Source organism: Nelumbo nucifera, chromosome 1, assembly GCF_055504915.1.
Source record: "Nelumbo nucifera cultivar China Antique chromosome 1, China Antique-T2T, whole genome shotgun sequence".
NCBI lineage: Eukaryota > Viridiplantae > Streptophyta > Magnoliopsida > Proteales > Nelumbonaceae > Nelumbo > Nelumbo nucifera.
The window spans coordinates 158,728,495-158,748,720 of record NC_142649.1 but is presented as its reverse complement, the minus strand read 5'-3'; the positions used below and the strand labels follow the sequence as shown (position 1 = coordinate 158,748,720).

General features: G+C 37.1%; 2 protein-coding genes across 5 annotated transcripts; one reads left to right on the top strand and one right to left on the bottom strand.

The window, feature by feature from the left end:
• Positions 1–1,331: 1,331 nt before the first annotated feature.
• On the top strand, positions 1,332–7,378 carry LOC104602852 (Tetratricopeptide repeat (TPR)-like superfamily protein). 3 transcript variants are annotated; one of them, XM_088894950.1, is made up of 4 exons: positions 1,332–4,666; positions 4,798–4,905; positions 5,010–5,574; positions 6,890–7,378. In XM_088894950.1, exon 1 carries the CDS (start codon positions 1,584–1,586, stop codon positions 4,011–4,013), a length of 2,430 nt encoding a protein of 809 aa, XP_088751076.1. In that variant the 5' UTR covers positions 1,332–1,583; the 3' UTR covers positions 4,014–4,666; positions 4,798–4,905; positions 5,010–5,574; positions 6,890–7,378. The 3 variants fall into 3 exon arrangements, with proteins under 3 accessions (XP_088751076.1, XP_088751077.1, XP_010265008.1); XM_088894951.1 differs by lacking the exon at positions 4,798–4,905; XM_010266706.3 differs by having other exon boundaries at positions 4,798–5,574.
• A 1,994-nt stretch (positions 7,379–9,372) lies between these two features.
• LOC104602851 (vacuolar protein sorting-associated protein 2 homolog 3-like) lies at positions 9,373–19,993 on the bottom strand. Of its 2 annotated transcripts, XM_088894952.1 has the most exons (12): positions 19,876–19,993; positions 19,607–19,736; positions 14,717–14,761; positions 13,720–13,754; positions 13,593–13,643; positions 13,318–13,422; positions 13,131–13,202; positions 12,885–12,956; positions 12,677–12,757; positions 10,719–10,754; positions 10,541–10,596; positions 9,373–9,654 (listed from the first exon to the last, which is right to left on the bottom strand). In XM_088894952.1, the coding sequence occupies exons 3-12, from the start codon at positions 14,733–14,735 to the stop codon at positions 9,603–9,605; spliced, it is 579 nt and encodes a 192-aa protein (XP_088751078.1). In that variant the 5' UTR covers positions 14,736–14,761; positions 19,607–19,736; positions 19,876–19,993; the 3' UTR covers positions 9,373–9,602. The 2 variants fall into 2 exon arrangements, with proteins under 2 accessions (XP_088751078.1, XP_010265005.1); XM_010266703.3 differs by lacking the exons at positions 19,607–19,736; positions 19,876–19,993 and adding an exon at positions 14,984–15,160.
• Between the last annotated feature and the right edge of the window lie 233 nt (positions 19,994–20,226).

Here is a 20,226-nt window from a genome sequence, read left to right as displayed (position 1 = left end):
AGGCAAACGGGGGTAGTTTTGAATGAAATTTCTTGGGGTGGGGCTTTTAGACATTCTGGGTTGATCGGCAGGGTCAGATTGGCCCGATTGGGCCCGGATTAGGCAGATCTGGAAAGGGTTCAAATTGGTTAATATGAGAGCTCAAAATGGAAACTTTGTGCGATGAAGGGAAAATAAATGCAGTTTTGGGTGAAATTTCTCAGGGTAGGGTTTTGGGTAGTCTGAGATGATTGGTAAATTCAGTTTGAGCCAATTGGGCCCGGATCGGGTAAATTTGTAATCCGGTCAATCTGAAACATTGAAATGGAATCTTGGTATGATTGAGGGTAAATGAAGGTGTTTTGGGCTGAAATTTCATATGTAGGGTTTTTTTGGTATTTTGGGGTGATTGAAAAAGTTTGATTGGTTTAGATGTGTTCGGATCAAGTGGATATGGGTTGTGGGTACGAGAATGGTTGAAATGGAGTCTTTGTTTGATGAACGGGTGAACGAAAGAATCTTGAGTTCAAATTTCATGGGTAGGTGTTTTGGGATGTCCTAGGTCTGATGGATGTGTTTGCTTTAATGGTTGAGGTGTAAGTGAGGGTCAATCGGGGCCATCAGATAGGTACCGAACAGGTTTAACCGTGAATCTGAGGGCTCTCGGGGTAAAATTTGGGTTTTCTGGGTGTTTGGGTGTTTTGGAGAGGTTGGAATGGTTTGATCTGGTGTTTGAGGTGAATTGGAGGCTCAAGCGGCAGACCGAGCAAAAATTGAGTGTTGACAACCGAAAAAACTCCACTTTGAGTTATGGTCCAGACAAGCTTATCCCTTAGAATCTCACTTAGGAGTCTTACTTTTTTAACTTGTTCTAAAGATGGAGGAGGAAAGAATTCAAGTAGAGACAGATTCCAATTATTATCATTATTTTAGAAACAAGAGACCTTCATATCTTTTAATTGTGGCGGAACTTGAAGATCCCATGGAAGACTTGGAAACCAAGGATCTTGAAAAGCCTTTACCTTTTCACCGTCATGAAGGACCCAACAAATATTGCTTTTAATGGATGATAGCAGTTTGAAAACTTTCCTCCACCAAGGAGAACAATTCCTTTTCAGCTTGACTTTGAAAATACTATCATTGGGATAGTATTTAGCTTTGATAAAACTTATCTTAAGAGAATTTTTATCACTTATGACTTATGAGCATCCAAATTTATTTTGAGAACATTGCCTTGTTTATTTCTAGGCCTCTGAGCCCAATTCCTCCTTTGTGCTTTGGCTGACATAATTTCTCCTATGAAATTGAATGAAAATTACAGCCATCTTTTTTTCTTTTTTGTGTTAAAAAAATAAGTAACGGGAATCAGTTACGTTACTTAAAACCATCTACATGTTACACCGCGGATGGAAATGCAGCCCGCGTTGTAATATAGATGTATAATCCATCCGGTCTCAACACAAAGCACATTATTAACCGGATTCAGATCCGACGGTTTGAAAAGCTGGGGCCTGATGGCGACGGTCTTCCTCCAGATTCCTAACAGATCGGTTCACTGTATAAAAGTATATACTCCCATAACGGTTCTGTTTTCAAAAATTTGAATGAGTTCAGGAACGACCCTTCTCAAGTCCCTCCTCCAGAACCCTTCCTCCATCAAATCGAGATGCCAAGCAAAACAGTTGCACGCACAAATCCTCAGGAGGAGCAACAGAGCTTCTTCCTCCTCTCTCATGGCTACCGTCCTCTCCATCTATTCGCATGTAGGCCTTTTACGAGAGTCCCTTTTCATATTCAACGCATTTCCCTCGCCTCCCTCTCTTGCTTGGAAATCAATTATCAGATGTTATACTTCCAATGGCCTTTTCCTCCAATCTTTGATTTCCTTTAACGAAATGAGGGCTGCCGGAAAATGCCCAGATCACAATATTTTCCCTTCTGTTCTGAAATCTTGCACCTCCTTGATGGACTTGAAGTTTGGTGAATCAGTTCATGGATGCGTTATTCGTCTTGGTCTGGAATCTGATCTCTATACAGGTAATGCGCTTATGAACATGTACTGCAAGTTGCAGAACACTTATAAAATTGATAGACCAGAATCACACACCACCGATGTACAGCTACTGTCTGACAAAATTCCCGAAAGAAAACCTTCTGGAGAATGTAAGTATAATTTGATTAGTTCTAATAAATCCATCGGCGGAACTATATGCAAGGAGTTTGGAAGTGGGGGAACTGTGAAGAGGGAATTCGGTATGGGGGAGGATCCCGGTGGTAATTCTTGTGAGTCTCTCGATGAACATCACAGACAGGTAGCAGCAGGTATCACTTGTAATGCTAGTTTCGATCGAGTAAGTAATTTCACTCCTCAAGTAAGTGTGGGCAAGGAAAATTTCTTTCATTCTTATGGAACTACTAACGATCTTGCTCAAAGAATTCAGAAAAGAGAGGCTTTTTATATGGAAAGCGTGAGAAAAGTATTTGATAGGATGCCCAATAGGGACCTTGTATCCTGGAACACTTTAATTGCAGGAAATGCACAGAACGGGATGTATGGAGAAGCTTTGAGGATGGTTCGAAAGATGGGTATTGCTGATTTAAAGCCCGACTCCTTCACATTGTCTAGCATCCTTCCTATATTTGCAGATTATGTGGATGTTTACAAGGGGAAGGAGATCCATGGGTATGCTATCAGACATGGTTTCGATTCAGATGTTTTCATCGGAAGTAGCTTGATTGATATGTATGCTAAGTGCAATAGAGTGGATGATTCCCGTTGGATTTTCAGTCTTTTACCCCAGCGTGATGCAATCTCGTGGAATTCTATCATAGCAGGATGTGTGCAGAATGGATTGTTTGATGAAGGCCTGAAGTTGTTTCGCCAGATGTTGATGTCTAAGGTGAAACCTAGGCATGTTACCTTCTCCAGCATCATGCCTGCTTGTGCTCACCTGACGACACTGAATTTGGGAAAGCAGCTGCATGGTTACATAATTAGAGCTGGTTTTGATGATAATATATTTATATCTAGCTCACTCGTGGATATGTATGCAAAATGTGGGAACATACGCATAGCTCGATGGGTTTTTGATAAGATGGCATCACCTGACATGGTATCTTGGACAGCCATGATCATGGGCTACGCTTTGCATGGCCATGCCCGTGATGCTCTTTCTATGTTTAGGCAGATGGAAGAGGAGAATGTAAAGCCAAATTATGTGGCTTTTGTTGCTGCTTTAACTGCTTGCAGCCATGCCGGATTGGTGGATGAGGCTTGGAAGCTCTTTCACAGTATGATCCATGATTACAAAATTACCCCAGGTCTGGAGCACTACGCCGCTGTTGCGGACCTTCTTGGTCGGGCAGGAAGACTTGAGGAAGCCTACATGTTCATCTCTGGTATGCACATTGAACCAACAGGGAGTGTTTGGTCAACATTGTTAGCTGCTTGTAGGGTACACAAGAAGATTGAACTGGCTGAGAAGGTGGCTGGTAAAATTTTTGAGATTGACCCTGAGAACATGGGCTCCTATATTCTTATGTCGAACATATACTCTGCTGCTGGCAGATGGAGCGATGCTGCAAAGTTAAGAGTTGCTATGAAGGGAAAAGGTATGAGAAAGAAACCAGCTTGCAGTTGGATAGAAGTCAAGAATAAGGTACATGCTTTTGTGGCAGGTGACAAATCCCATCCATATTATGATAGAATCAAGGAGGCTCTGAAAGTTCTGTCAGAGTTGATGGAGCGTGAAGGGTATGTGCCAAACACAGATGATGTACTCCATGATGTTGAAGAGGAGCAGAAGAAACACATTTTGTGTAGCCACAGTGAGAGGCTAGCCATAGCATTTGGCATCATAAGCACTCCTTCTGGGACAACTATTAGAGTTACTAAGAATCTCCGGGTGTGCGTGGACTGCCACGCAGCAACAAAGTTTATATCAAAGATTGTTGGGAGGGAGATAGTAGTGAGGGATGTTAGCCGATTTCACCATTTCAAAGATGGGAAGTGCTCTTGTGGGGACTACTGGTGAATTAGCAAAGAGAATGGTATTTGAGAGGACTCATTTGACACTGGTCCCAAACAACACAGGAAAGATGGAAGTCGTCGCTTGAACCAGACCTCAGTTGGAAAAATACATGCATGAATAGCGAGATTAGATAATGGTCTTTGTCAATCTGCCATTCAAGTGAAGGAAGGGGAACATTGCTGTGATGCCAGGGCAAGACTTGGCTGGTTAGACCCTTGATCGAAACTAAGCACTCCATAGACCAAAGCTTGCTCGTTTGAGTCAAATGACTCAAATCTGTGTTCGTGAATGAGGATATCTGTTCTTAATCTACAGGAGAGAGCAATTTATGAAGCAGAAAAATAATGAGGGATCAGCTTGTATGATGGCCTAAACATGCTGGGGAAATGGCTGAGGGTCTTTACTCATCCAAATGAACTGTGCCATTAAGATAGGTGGAAGTTGGAACAATTCCTTTTTACCCACCTAATGGCGACGAATTATTCATCTTCCTTCTGGGAAATGGCATCCCTGCACTGCCACAGGATCTGAAAAGTCAGCTATGTAATTATCATCTTCATTCAACTGAGCCAACACTTGACACATTTTAAAAGTGCGAGTGTTAATGAAATATCAGCCTATGCTCTGCTTCATATACAGAAAAAGCTCCCGTATCCGTATGTATAACTTTCATCATTTAGAGTTTTAGACTATTATCTTGCAATTTCCAATTTCAGCTTAATGACTCCCTTTGTCAGTTGTGTTACTATCCAAGCTTATGTTACGCAAGTTTGTGCGTCGATTGCAGAAAGGACAGGTAATTAGATTACATGTGAGATCTCCTTGAAGCACAAACCATATGACATGCCAAAAAGTGTTTGGTTTAGTCGACTCTCAAAATTTCAATACCATGCAGGCATGCACTATTGTTTATTTTCCCACCCTAAAGTTTCTCTCTTTTCTTAACTGCTTCATGCATCACCACAACAAGAGCGTTTGTTTTTTTTTCCCACTCTACAGGAAGAACTGCTTCATGCATCGCCACTAGGGCTGTCAATTGGACGGTTTTGGGTTGGATCCAAACTGATCCAAATCTTATCAAGTCGGTTTTGGACAATCCATTATAGTTATTGGGTTGGGCCAACCCAAAATAAAATCGCCCGAAATATTATTGGTTTGAGTCGGCCCAAAACCAAAACCCAAATAGTTCAATCGCCATTCGCCAAACCCTATCGATTTGAATCAGAAGTTCAAAACCAAAATCGAAACCAGACAAGAAACCTTCGGCAGTCGTCTGAAGCAACTCTTCTCCGGAAACCTGTTCGAGCGTTCGAAGCAACTCTTCACCAGAGGTCGTCTATCAGGTGGCTCTTCTCTCTGTGGAAAGCATTCTCTTCGGTGGCTCTTCTGTTCAGCGGTTCGAAGAAACTCCGGCGGCTCTTCTTTGGAAATCTTTAAGACTGGAACAGGATTCTCTCGCTCTCTGTGGAAAGAATTCTCTCCAGTGGTCGTCCATCAAGTGGCTCTTCTCTTTGGCGGTTTGAAGCAAGGATTTTTTTCGCTCTTCTCTCTCAGGCGGAAATAGGTAGTAGTTTGGTTTTCCTTCAAAAAATTGAAATCCTCAATTTTTTCCCTGTGACATGCTCTCTCTGTTCTGAGTTTGAGAATCTTGGTGATATTTCCAATTTCTCATATGAGATTTCGTTTCAGTTTGAAAATGCATCAATTTATTTAGTGGGTCAAGCGTTTACTTTTTACATGAAATTTGTATTGTAGTCTTGTTATGAGTGATGGAGCTTACAAATCTTGATTCTCTTGTTAAAATTTCTATGCATATTATCTGAAATAAAGTGACAGAACTGCCATGACCTGAAGTAATATAACAGATATGCTTGTTGATGCATAAGTTATGCCAAATGGCTTCTGTATGCCTTGTCTTAAATGTTTAAAGTATTAGTTTTCTGTATGCCAAATGGCTCCTGTATGCCTTGATCCATCTTGGAATTTAAGCTATGATGGCCCTCAGCTTTATCTGAGTCCACAAGTTATTCTCTAGTGGAAAGTGTAAGAAAACTTCAATGATTAAAAAAAAAAAATTTTAAAAACTTCAGACTGAAACAGGAAAAAAAAATCAGAGTAGTGTGCCTTGATCCATCTTCTATGCATATTATCTGAGCTCGTCTTTTTGTTAACCATGCTTTCCTTGATCTTTCTTGTAATTCCTTCACTGGGATCTTACATTTGTCTGTCCTTATCCAAGCTAACCATGTTGTGTAAACTTCATATCCAACATAACTAGCTACTAGGAGAGTTTCTCCCCATAGTTCTTTGCAAATTGGAAACAGTTGGTGTTGGACCTTTGGAGCAGTTTTTTCATAGGACAGATTTCATCCAAGACAGGTAGAGTGACAAAACACAATTCCTTGTTCCTTGACTACAATAAACTTTCAGATTTAATCCCATTGGAGATAGGGAACCTGGAAGTGGAATTGTGTTGTGGGCCTTATGTGAACTGCTGAGAGTTTGTAGAATCCAGGATTTGGGGGCATTTTGATTGAGAGAGGTTAATTAGGAAGTGGAATCAGTTCAGGTAAAACAGAGGTATTCAAATCATTGAGGACATTTCTTGTTAAAAAGAGATGGTGGATGTTTCTAGCAGCTGAAATGGGATTTCTTGGTTTACATTTTCATGTAGTTAAGTTCTGTTGTTAGATTGTTTTGTGTTTTTCCAATTGGATTTGTGGGGTAGAATTTGTTAAACCTTGTGTTATCTTTTTCTCAGTAGGGGGTAATACCAAGCCTTATAATCTCTCTTTATTTTATATTTTAATGAAATTTTCATTAGAGATCAGAAATCCAATGCGCTAGTAGAGTTTGCTTTTGATGGTAACCAATTGCAGGGTGAGCTGCCAAATAGCATCTTTGGCCTTGGGAAGCTTGAATATCTATATTTAGGTTCCAACAATTTATCTGGTACAATTCCCAAGGAGATTGGAAACCTAATGGCTACACCTCAGGTCATTGCATGTGTGCCCAACCCTGACACCTCTGTGGAACTCCAGCTTGCTTGGATTTTATCGTCGAAACCCTCCTACTTGAATGAGTAGTTTTTGAAATGAAAAAGGCTTGGATTTTTGAAATCTGAGTAGAGTGCCACCTACCAGCTTTAGAGGGGTGTGGTATGGGGAGCACTTCTTACCTGTGAAGTGATCCTACAGAACTAGAGGAGATCAAGAAGTGGTTGAGCTTTTCCAAAATTTACTTACTTTTGTGCCCCTTGGTACTGTATATTTAGTTGTGACAAATATGTATTTGTAATTGTATCCCTCATCATGGATTGGTATGCTGCACTTGGAGTCTGAATAAATTGATCAGTCATTTCTGGAGTAGATTATTGGCCCTTGCTTCATGCTTGCCATTGACAACATATGGGATTTTTTTTGTTCCTTTCTATAAGAAGCTTGCTTTCCATTAAAGGGTTCTCCTCATCGTATAATTCATTAACAAATTTCATTTTACTTGTTTTTGGATCTATAATGTGGCTTTGGCCCCCATAAGAGTGAGGTGCTAACTAGACCTGTAATTAGCAGGTTAGTGTTAGCAGGAACTCAGGTGGGGATATTGCAGGGTGCACATCAGGTCCACTGGCCATACCGTGGAGAGCCTGCAATTCTGCAGGGTCAATCCCATGCTTCCATTTGGGGAGTGATACCCAATGACCACCTCAAAAGGAATTGTTTTTCAATCTTTAATATGCTGGAAGACCTTTCATTCAATCTTTAATATCCCCAGTGACCACCTCAAAACCGGAACAGTGTAACTCAATTGTTTGCTGATCCAGGCACATTCGTATTTTGATAAAAAGGCCAAAACCCCAATGAAAAATATAAAAGATACCCATGACTCAATTGTATAGAATGATATTCAGGATTTATTTGTTTAACTTGTAATCAAGATTGATAAAGAAATGTTGGGAAAGGATAAGAAAATGAGGGCATTTGAGTGAAAGTTGTAACGTCAGGAGAACATCCGTGTTTCATTTAATTTATAAAGTTTCATTTAATAATCCAGTCCATTTGCATTTCAATTGAACTGGATTGGATCCGGTTTGTATAGGGTTTGGACCGGATTCAGTCCAGTCCATTTGTAAGTGGACCAATGTTGGACTGGATCGGATTGGACCAAATCCAGTCCAATTGACAGCCCTAATCGCCACAACATTTTTGAGCTTCTCTAAAGATAAAAATCAAATCTTATTTGGTTTAGAAGGAAGGAACAATAGTCACTTGTTAGAAACTAAAAACATTTTCCTCGATTCCATCCTCATGCTTCTCCTTTTAATTTGAAGTTCACATTGTTCTAGATAAAAACACCAAATGCAGGGAATAGGGTATTGTTAATAGAGCTACCCTTTTGTTTGTGTCCATTAGACCTATTCATGGGCCGGGGTCGGCTGGGCTTTTGCTCTTTATTAACATAAATTTTTCAGGCCCGAGCCCGAGCCCGACCTGACCAATGGACCTAAAACTTGGGCCCGAGCCTGGCCCTCATAAAAAGCCCAAAGCTCGACCTGGGAGTCTGAGTGCCGATGCCCTCTAAGGAATGAGAGAATGGTGCCTGTTGAGTTCGCCGATTCCTGGGAGTTTGAGAGTGAGAATAGAAATCGAGAATGTGAGAAGATAGAAGATGACAACAGTGCCAACCAGAGAGAGAGAGAGAAAGAGAGCTCACTGCTCGAGAGAGACAATCTAGATCTGGTGGTGCTAGCCGTTGGTGCCTAAGTTCGCAGAATGAAAACGGTGCGCTTGGGTTCTAGTGGCGCCAGCTAGAGAGAGAACTGAGAAGATAGAAGACCTAGTTCTAAGAAGAGAGAGAACTGAGAATGAGAAGAAAGAAGATGAAAACAGTGCCAGCTAGAGAGAAAGAGAAAGAGAAAGAGAGAGAGAGATCACCACCGAAGAGAGAGATTACTAGTTCTAGTGGCGTCAATCGCCGGTGCCTGAGTTCGCAGGCGCAGCTGGGTTCGCCGGTTCTGAGAGTTGAGAGGGAGAAATGAGAGCTACTTCTGAGAGTGAGAGTGAGAAAGGAGAATGAAAAGAAAAATTTTTAATATTTAGGGTTAGGGTTAGGCAGTTTAGGAAAAGTTGGGTGAGGCTTTTTTAACAAATCCCGAGCCCGGCCCGTAAAATAGTCGGGCCGGGCCGTCGGGCTATCGACCCATGAACAGGTCTAGTGTCCATATAATACTGTGTTTTGGCCTATTATAAATCAATCTAAAAAACCTTCGGGTAGCACCTTCTGGGATCATATTAGGCCAGCAACATCAAATTTAATTCTTAAATTTTTCGAAGATTTATATTTACCTTGGGCTGTGAGAAAATGCTTTGGCCATCCAAAATTGTCCATTCAATGAATAATTAAGATTTGACATTTTACAATCCATGCGATTGAGTAAGCCTACAAATGAGACCCCAAGTTTAATTTGTAGGTGGCTCCAAACTGTCAATATACAACAAGACCACTATACAAAATATACATGCTAGACAAAATATACAGGATAAAGAGAATCTGAGTTAACTCTCAAACATGCCACACGGATTTCCAATCTTCGCTTCATGGGTTTCTGAGGGCTGCCAACCTCCTCTCAAGCTCATCTACATCCGAACTGCAGACAAAAGAACATAATAGTTGCAAAAGTTAGAAAATTGCTAATACAAGTGGAAAATTGCTAATATTCACTAGAATTTTGTCCTAGTAATAGGAAATAAGTATATAACTTGGTTCCAGACCAAAGTCAGAGCAAAGGAAGTAAGCATATAACTTGTTAGGAGATATGTTATAATAAGTCAGCCAGCAGAATTATGTTAGGAGATATTAAATGCTTTTAAAGCAACAGTACTTAAAAGAACAGAAAGGGGGAGCTTCTATTGTCACTCCTCTTATTACTCGGCACTCTCCCCACAATTATTTTCAATGTCTTCGGGCTAAATAACACCAGAGGTCACGTTATCATTCTGTTTTGATTACATCTTTACATATTATGTATGTCTAAGAAATTGGGTCTAAAAGAACTAGAAAGGTTCATATCTCCATGAGCTGATCACCCCAGACTTCCCTCCAATTTTTGATTTTATAAATCTCTACTAATTATGGAGTTATCATTGGTACTAATATTAATTCAATTAGGCTGTTTTTGGATTTTCGGAGAAGAATGGATTAGAATTTTGATTCCACAGAAATGAAATGACTAGCCTCTAGGAAGAATTCAAAATCCACTGAAACATAATTTGCAGGCTTTTTTTCTGCATTTCTCCAACTTCTACCATGCTTAAAAAAAACATCCAAATGACATTATCCTGATATTTACTGAAATGACCAATCAAACTCCACCTCCAATTCCAAATCCAAAGACAACCTTAGGCTTGTGCTCTATCAAGAGCATTTTGTTAATTAACTACTTACAAAATAGCAATAAATATATGCCAGGCAAGGACATTGTGGGCTTAGATGGGGCAGAGAAGAGTTAAAGAAGATGATACAGGGTTAGATACCTTCCAACATCCACAGTCTTCTTTCCTGCAACTCTTCCTTTTGGAGCTGCTGACAACTGTTAAGAATTCCAGTAGAACCCCAAATCAGATTAATTGTTAAGTAACACAAAAGGAGATGACATTAAAAAAGAAGAAAAAAAAAGAAACTCCCATGGAATAAGTTATTCCTGATTCAAACCTGTGATGCAATATCAACACCAATTTCATCTAGCACCTGCAAAAGTGCAAATCATAAACTTGATATGTAAAGTTTAAATATGCAGGAATTAAATAAAACAAGGTGAGTAAAAAAGTAAAATTTTCTTTGCATGGAGATGAAAAGGATTAGGTGAATGAACCTTTCCCTTATTATTAACAAGCATTATAAAAATTGGGAGTAAACAAATTATGAATATTTGGAACAGGCAAAATCTTGGGTCTGGTGACACAGAATCCATAATCAATCTAGGGCTCCATAACTTACCATCTATCGCCGACAAGTATGACCCTTAAGCATTTAATGTGTCCCATTTAATGATTAAAAGTTCTATTTAAACTATTTGAAAGTTTTGAAAATGGTTCATGAATCAGATGGTCCAAAGGCAAAAAATCATGTTGTTTTTTATGAATAAAAAGCCATGCTGATTTTTGGTGCAGGCCTTCTTTTAGGTGGGATCAAGATTCAAAATATCACAATGCATTGGTGCATATCATACAATATGTATCAATTTGAACCCACTAAACACTATTTACTATGAGCTAGGGGATTTCTATATGTATCAATTTGTACCCATAGTGAAATAATGGGCCGAACAAATAGAAAAAGAGTATCACCCCTTTGGAAACTCATGGTATGCAATTTTTACGTATCATGAGTATCGATACCTTGGAACTATGGGTGGGATCCATCAAGCAGTGCATCTTCATCTTCGAATACTCTTGTAAATACTAATTTACATAACATTGTAAATACTAATTTATGAAAATATTTGTCAATATTTTTGAGACCCTAGATAGATGGGACCAACATTGGGTAATGGCTTTTTTAATAAAAAACAGGGAATACTCTTTTAAATAATTACATTATTTTAAAGTGATAAAAATCACACTTTTAAAATAATTCAATCATTTCAATGTTATTGTATACTATATAAAAAGGGTTTAGAAAAATATTATAATACCTATTACTGATTATGCTTTGTTTAATACAAAATATATGATTTACATATAAATATGTTTATGCTAATTTGAAGCATATTTAGTTGGGGCAAAGCTTACTTGAGTTTAGCTGAGATGCTTTGTATCTAATTTATTAATTATGTATAATTAAAAGTATTTCATAAAGGAAAATAAGAAAGAAAGAGTCATCTATAATGATAAACTTGAAAACATAATGGGTTTGAAGAAAACAAATTATTTGAATGATGTATATATATAATTGAAACTTCGAATTATAACTAAGAAAGTGCAACTTACTTTTTTATCATTATTAACAAAGCAAAAGCTTGTTGAGATCAGTATAAAGGATTCTAAGCATTAAAGAGTATGTTGAGATATATTCTAGTAATATTCCATCTTGGTACCCATGGAAATGGAGATATGTCATGCAAAAGTTAGGAAACACATAGACATTTCAAACTATAACCCTATCAGTAACAAGAATTGCCCATCAATCTTTGGCTCAAAGGTCAACTACAGGCCACCTCCTGATAATAAAACCCACCGGTTCTTTTTTCAGAAGTGAGCTTTGTATTGCATTCTTTTTTCAGTCTTCTTTGAACAATCAAAATCCATTGGTTCTTGATGCTTGATACAAACACAGAGACATTTCAAACTATAACCCTATCAGTAACAAGAATTGCCCATCAATCTTTGGCTCAAAGGTCAACTACAGGCCACCTCCTGATAATAAAACCCACTGGTTCTTTTTTCAGAAGTGAGCTTTGTATTGCATTCTTTTTTCAGTCTTCTTTGAACAATCAAAATCCATTGGTTCTTGATGCTTGATACAAACTCCATATCCAACAGATAGCCATTAGGCGCCAAAGTTAATGGACCAGGTCTACAGTATCAGGTGAGGTGCACCATTGATCTTCATCAAATGACGCTAGAAATAATTCTCATGGATCCCAATTGAAGGCAAATGAAGGGTCCTACCTGATTTGTCAGCTCCTCAGTTTCCTCTTCAGCCTCATCATTGTCCAAGGTGTCATCTATGGTATCAGACATCATCTCAGTCTGCATGCATAAAAATTCGGCAGTGCCATTAACTTTGTCAGAAAGCAGCAAAATTAGACAATTTCCATCCATAGCATCAATTTAATATCAGAAGAACCTGTTTGTACATGAGGATATAGTATCTTACTGTCATGTCTAATTGTGCTGATTGCCTCTGAAATTCTTGCATCACTTTCACTTGCTTTGCAGGTTCCATTTGCTGAAAAAAAATGGTATTTCCAAAAAAAAAAGTGATTTCAGAAAATGTAGATGTTTTTAGAGCTTTAGGTATTAAAATACATGATAGTTTATTGAAAGACCCAAGATAAAAATATGAATTTTCCAGCTGGGTCTCTTTTCCTAAGTGATAAAGCTTAGATGTTGTTAATCTGACCTTATTTATAGCTGTCATTGCCTTATTTGCACCTTTCATGCCAGCAGCAACTGAAGTGTTGGCATGAATTACCTGCAAAGGGAGCACAAAAACGGCTAAACTAGAGAAAAAAATTCTCCAGAGAAAACAAACAAAACCAAAGCAAATCTCATACAAGGGATACTGAGAAAGGGGTTTGTCAGTATACCTGTGTGTGAGTTTCTATACCTCGCATTTGAGCTCGGCTACCTTGTAATTTAGAAATCTGTTGCCTCAGCCTTACAAGTTGACGGGCCAGAATTTTAGTTGCTGCCTGCAGATGACAAAGAAAGTCAAAACAATAAGTTCTAGTTCAGCAGCTGATAACTAGCTGATACACTTGGAAAAAGATAACACTTTAGGTGTTATTGGAAATGATCAAAAGATACAGTGATTTGAGTCCCATGAATGAAACAATCCAGGGAAGTTGTATTGATGAATTACCTCATTCCCTGTTTTAGCAGATCTCTTAATCTCAGCAAGAAGCTTTTTTTCCTGTCAAAATAGCAGCTTAAGTTAAATCTAGTACCAATTTAGAAACCAAAGTAGCATTCAGATTTTATTAACATACCTCCAATTGCAATGTTCCAATCTCCCTTTCAATACCTGAAAAACAAGACAAATGATCAACATAGAAATCAACAATAGAAATGGATTTGCCACAAGCGCAAACTTCCAGTGTCAGAACCACACAAGACAGCAAGAAACAACAATTAAATCCAAAACACAGTCTACCTTGTTCAAAACTAACTACATTGTCTTGTTTCCACCATATACAATTCTCCCCTATTTTTTTATCAGTGTACAATTCTCCCCTATTTTTAAGGAAATGGTTCTGTAACTATAATTAGGTACAATCTGTATCTTCGACAATGAATTAATCAGCTCATGGAGTCAAATGCAGAAGCCTGCCCATAGAGATAGGTTTTGTCTGCATCAAGAAGGCCAAGATCTTATATGCCAAAATGCCACCAGATTTAGTCTAAACAGATGATTCCTACATTTGGATCAGCTTGTCATTTAAGTAATCTATAATGTTGGCATATGCAAATGGAGGGTAACCATGGGTGGTAAACATAGACTCCCACACAAATGAGTAACAAGTAAAACATGAAAAACTCGATTACAGATCAACCTCTACATGAAATGCACTCTCTCATCCATCTTAATGTTCTCCAAATTGAACCAATAGAGGTCCTAGGCCACTTATAAAAATAAAATACTTGCAGAGGCTCTTTTCAAAGGGGAATTATACCTCTTTTAGCATCTAAATCAAAATATCTCAAACGTGATCTAAATCAAACAAGGATTGCCTAATTAGCTAATACATTATCACCGTGGAATTCCATTCCTTTTGTTAGTAACCATAAGTTCAGCATGTAATTAACAAGGAAAAAAGTAATGAAAAGGAAAAGCTCGGGACATTCGACCTACTCATGATTCACATCGAAATTTAAGGTGATGCTAAAACGAATATTACAGGGGAAAAAAAGAAAGGCTAATTCATCCTCTTCTTCTTTAATTCACCGTGTGAAGGCAAGTGAGTTGGCAAACGTAATAAATTATACCTCGAGCAGCATTGGTCATTTCTCTCTTACTTTCACGAAGAGCCTCTGCAACCAAGCGGTGGAGAAGGAAGGTCAGTCAACAGAACTAAATCGGATCTCTAAATTAAAACACGATGCAATCACACAAGAAAAAGAACGATCCAATCAAACCCAAAAGTTTAATTGAAAACATAAACATAAAACCAATGAAATTGAACACTTAATTCCATGAAAATTGTGAACAACAGCTAAGCTGATAGAGAAGAAACCAGGGGGAAACACACAAACCTTTGGCTGTAGGTTTTTTCGCGAAGATGTTCATGTTTGGTCGATTGGAATTCTGCAGGAAAAGCAGAAAGACCAGAGGAAATATCGAATTCTGGTTTGAAGATTTTTGTAAGCGACACGCGAGGAAGATGCAGAGAAAGATCGCTGAGGTGGAGTAGAAGAAGACTGGGTTGGTAAGGAGGCGTAGACGCGCTTTTATACCTTCTTGTTATACCTTCTCGTCGAGACGAGTCAATGGGAAACCCGGAGGCTTAACCAAGCCGGCTTGTCTACTCGATAAAATTTTGGCAGCCTACGGTATAGAGCCTGTGCTGCCCAAGGTTGGAACCAAATTTTTTGGATATATGGGGTCAGTGTAAAATACCCCCCTAAACTTTCACTTTTGGTCAGTTTGAAAGGAGTACAAATACAAATATGTAGAGTGTAAAACCTTGTATTTGTATTTTTTTGTATATATTTGTATTTGTATTACTTTCAACTGAGATAGAAGGAGTACAAATACAAATATGTACAATATAAATACATATAAAATACAAGATTTTGCACTCTACGTATTTGTATTTGTACTCCTTTCAAACTGAGCTTTTCCGACAAACTGAAGTATTTGTATTTGTATTCCTTCCAGTTGGTGCATTGGATGAATGGTTTTAAATCCTATTATTATCATTTTTGTAAGAAAAGAGCTATTGATATACTGTTCACTTAAAAGAGTAATGACTGCTATACAGTGATTAATACAAAATAAAAAAAGATTATAAAATGTGTTAAATTACCAAAATGTCTACCTAAACTTTCCTTATTTTATTTTTCTCACCTTTTTTTCTTAAACCCTAATTGAGAAAAAATACTTCAGTTCCTCCAAACAAAATCAACTAAAATAACAAGAATCATTTCAATGGCATAGAAAACAAAGTTTTAACAAAGTTTTCTTTTTAAATTCTTGATTCATTTCACTAACATGAATGTCTCTCTTCATCTTAAAATAAAAAAATCATCTACTCCTTTCTCCAATAAATCAAGAAAAACCAAACAAAACCATAAATTTATATCTAATAGAAAGAAACCTCTAGCATTTCGTGTGAATATTGAATCCATCCAAAAATTTGCAAAAATCTATTAGAGAAACCGAGAGGACTTCAATGTTATATTTAGAACTCTAATGGATGGGGGTATTTGTCATAAGAAAATGGTAAATTTGAGATTAAAAATTTGAAATAACTGAATGAGAATCCTTTTCGAAGTTAACCAATAGAACTCTAATGGATGGGGGTATTTGTCACAAAGTAAAGTTCAAGGGAGTATTTTTCGAAGCTAACCTATGCCATCAAACATGAACAGTGTTTTGGGCTTAAAATTAAAATTGCTTTTTAGGCTCAATTTGGAAAGAGTACAAATACAAATATGCACAATATAAATACATATAAAATAATACAAAATATTAAGTTTTGTATTCTACATATTTGTAAAGCTCAGTTAGGAAAGAGTATAAATACAAATACGTACAATGCAAATACATACAAAATATAAGGTTGCACTCTACATATTTGTATTTGTACTTATCTAAACTGAGCTAGGTTGTGTTTAGTTGTAGCACAAATTTATTTGCACCGATGCAAAATATTGGCAGTGCAAATGATTTGGGTTCTAATTCTGTTTTATATTTGTTTTAAATTTTATCCTATTTTGTTTAATTACATTCTAAGTGAAATAAAATAAGACCTAATGCAGAACAGATTCAAACCCAAAACAAAATTAAACCAGAATTTGTATTATTTTCTTTTGCATTCCTATGCATTTGTATTAGTGCAATGTATTGCAACCAAACACAACCTTAGGCTCTATTTGGGAAGAGTGAAAATACAAGAAAAAAATCAGCACCAATGAAAATATGTATGATTTATAAAAATGCAAAGTTGGTTTAGCTTTGTAATGATAATTTTGTACTCTTGCTAAATGATTTTTAGTTTGCTCTCGTTTCAAATGCAACATGTCTTGAAATCTCTGTTTGTTGTCATTTTCTAGACACAAATGTATCCTTACCAAACAATAGCAAAACTGAACTAGAGTGCATATATACACTAAACATAGTCAGGTAGGTTGAGCCATGTTTATGGTCAACCCAGGCCCAACCCTAAGATTTGGGCCTAAGGCCCAAGCAAAGGCCAAGCCCAAGGGGAAGCCCAACCTTCCCAAACCGAGCCAGCCTGCATTGTAATTTGATGCACTCAGGTTGGACTCAGGCCTGGTCTGGGTTTAGGTTGGTCAATGAATTCGCTCTAAAATTACATATGTATGTATACATTTTATGCAAATACGGATGTATATATGTAAATATGTATACAAACATGTATGTATGTATGTATGTATGTATGTATGTATGTATGTATGTATGCATATAGTCGGGCCGAGTTCAGGATAACTAAGGACAAGGCAAAGTCTAAGTTCTTGGGCCTGAGCACAACCTGAGGACCAAAAATTCAAGCCCAACCTGTGTAAAATTTTAGGATGAATCAGTTCGGGCTCGGGTTAGACATGCCCAAGTTACACCCCTAACTAAACCATCATTTGCACTCTTCCCAAATAGAGCCTTAGCTTCAAATTATGACGTTTTTAAAGCAACTCTTGCCAAATGGTCAAAACATTTTTTTGGTTCAAATTTTGTTTTCACATACCAAAGCTCCATAGCAAAAGTTTATCCACAAGACCTTAGTTACCCCAATGCATATGCTCTCATTACGCAAGTGAGGTGTTCGAAAACATGATTGGTTTTGTTTTTGTTAAAATATTCAATAGTTAAATTTTAAATTTAGAATTAATTTTGTTTGAAAGGCATTATACAAAATCTTGAAACAGCAATAAGAGATTTTATTTGACTTAGGACTTTATTGGCAATTGAGGGGGCGTTGAAGTGTTTTCTTGTTTCCAAATCCAAAAATAAATCAAAACCATCTAACCAAAAACATATTCTTGAATTTATGGTTTCAATAACATGTTTTCACCAGACGGTGATGGGGATGAGGGTTGATTGCATCTAGAGGTGTAAACCGCGAGTGGCCCGTGCAAAGTGTGGGCCATGCCATGCTGGCCCATGGGCTGTCACAGGCCATGTCGCCCTCCCCGGTAAAAATTTTGGGGGTCGGTCCAACATGGCCCACTGCCCAGGCCTGTTCCGTGTCGGGCTGGGCCACAGAACGAGCCTTGGGCCTGGGCTGAACCAGGCTAGACTGATTTTTTTACTTTTTTTTGTTTTCTTTTTTTGAAATTTTTTATTTCTTTTCTAAGTAAAAGTGTAAAACTAAAATACTTTACTTTCCTTTGAGCTTTGGGGACTATTTGAAAAATTAAGAAATGAGAATCTAACACAAATGAAAAAAAAAATCTTCACCAAATAAGAATCAAGAATGATGGAATAACAAATTGGAAGAAAAATAGAAATTTTATTTCATTTAAATTTGAATGATACAAATTACAAAGCATACAATGGTTGGATACTTGGATGAATGAAATATGAAAATTGAATAAATTAATAAAATATAAAAAATATAATATAGTTACAAATTGAAAATACAAAATTACATTGTTAAAAAAAATAGCAAATAAATTAAATAGAATTAAAACAAAATTTACAATAATTTGAAAAAATAAAAAATTCTATACAACTAGTCAACTATTGTTCATAAATCATGACTTTCATCATCTGCTTCAGGTGAAATATCCGGTGTATGTAGTATCATGCATTTTTTTGTCTTGTAATCTATCTTCTGCATCTAGCCAATCCTTAAAATAGATGCACATCTCTATACTTTCATCATTCATGCAGCTTCTCTTATCACCCAACACCCTAGTACTTACACTAAAACAAGACTTCGATGGAACTGTAGACACCGGAGGGGTTTAGTAGATCACGTGCCATGGCGTCGAGAACTGAATAATTTTTTGAATGTTCATTCCACCATGCTAAAACATCAAAATTATTTGTAAAAAAGTTTGCTTGTAAATAAAAATTAAGTTCAATAAATGAACTTATTGTAGAAGTAGCAGATTTCTGCCTTCTACTTATTAAATAAAAAAGTTTTTCTCTTTTACTACTGGGCTCAAGATCAGAAGTAAAAGATGTTAGATGTTGTACAAGTTGTAGGATTCTTTCCTACTGCTTCAGATTCATATAAACTATACATTTCAAATAATAAATTATTAATTTCTTCTTTTTTATTTCCAATTTCAATATTCATATTTTCACAATATGTTTCAAATAAAATATCTAAGCCATCTTTCCTAACCCTAGATCTAATATTGTAGATAAGCAATAAAGAGGAGAAATGTTCTCCCAATATTTTTTAAATTTATTTTCCATTATTTCAACAATACATTTAAATTGTGGATTATTTCTTCTTCTTTCTCATGTGTGAGAAAATGTCTACTCAAATAGCTAGTACCACTCTTGCTACAATAGCTAAAGTCTTTTCTACATTTTTGGCAAACTACTCTTTTTCTCTTCCCTTCAACATCCTTTATTTTAAATATTTTCCAAACTGGGCTATTAAACTTGGGGAATTGGTTTTGGGAAGAGACGACCACTTTTTTTAAATTCTAAAAAAATAAAATTAATTTAATTGGACTTACCCAGATTGTTAGTTCAAAATCCTAATTTGATTTCAACAGTTAAAGCCTTTCAACGTCCAAGCCTCCCAAATTGCTAACGCGAGATACTTGAGCTGGTTGAGCAAAGCAGCAAGCCTTCTTCTTGTTGAAACTTCAATAAAGTTGAGAATTGAAGAATTAATCAAACAGCCAATAAGACTATTAGAGTTCACTCAGATTGCAAAAAAATGTATGAAAGAGAGAAAAGAGATTAAGAGAATTGTTGAATGTTGAATTGGTGTGGTGCTCACCCATAATGACAATTGATGGGGATGTGGGGGATCTGATTCAAAGTTTGGTATTTTGAACTTTTATTCGAGATTCAATAGTTCACAGAGATTGAATCTAAAGCCATTGTAGGCGAGGAACCAGGGAGATGACTTTTGAATTTTGCTCTATATCAATTTATTTTGATTTTATTGAAGGTTTTAAAAAGCGGATCAGACAAGGAATTGTTTTGGCCACCAGTTTCTTGGTCAAACCATTCGGTCAAATAGGTGATTCATTCTGAATTAAAAAATAAATAATTAAGATAAAAAAGGTCAAAACCGTTATTCAGGTTGATAGGTCAACGGTTTGCCCACCTGGGTCTGAATGCTAAC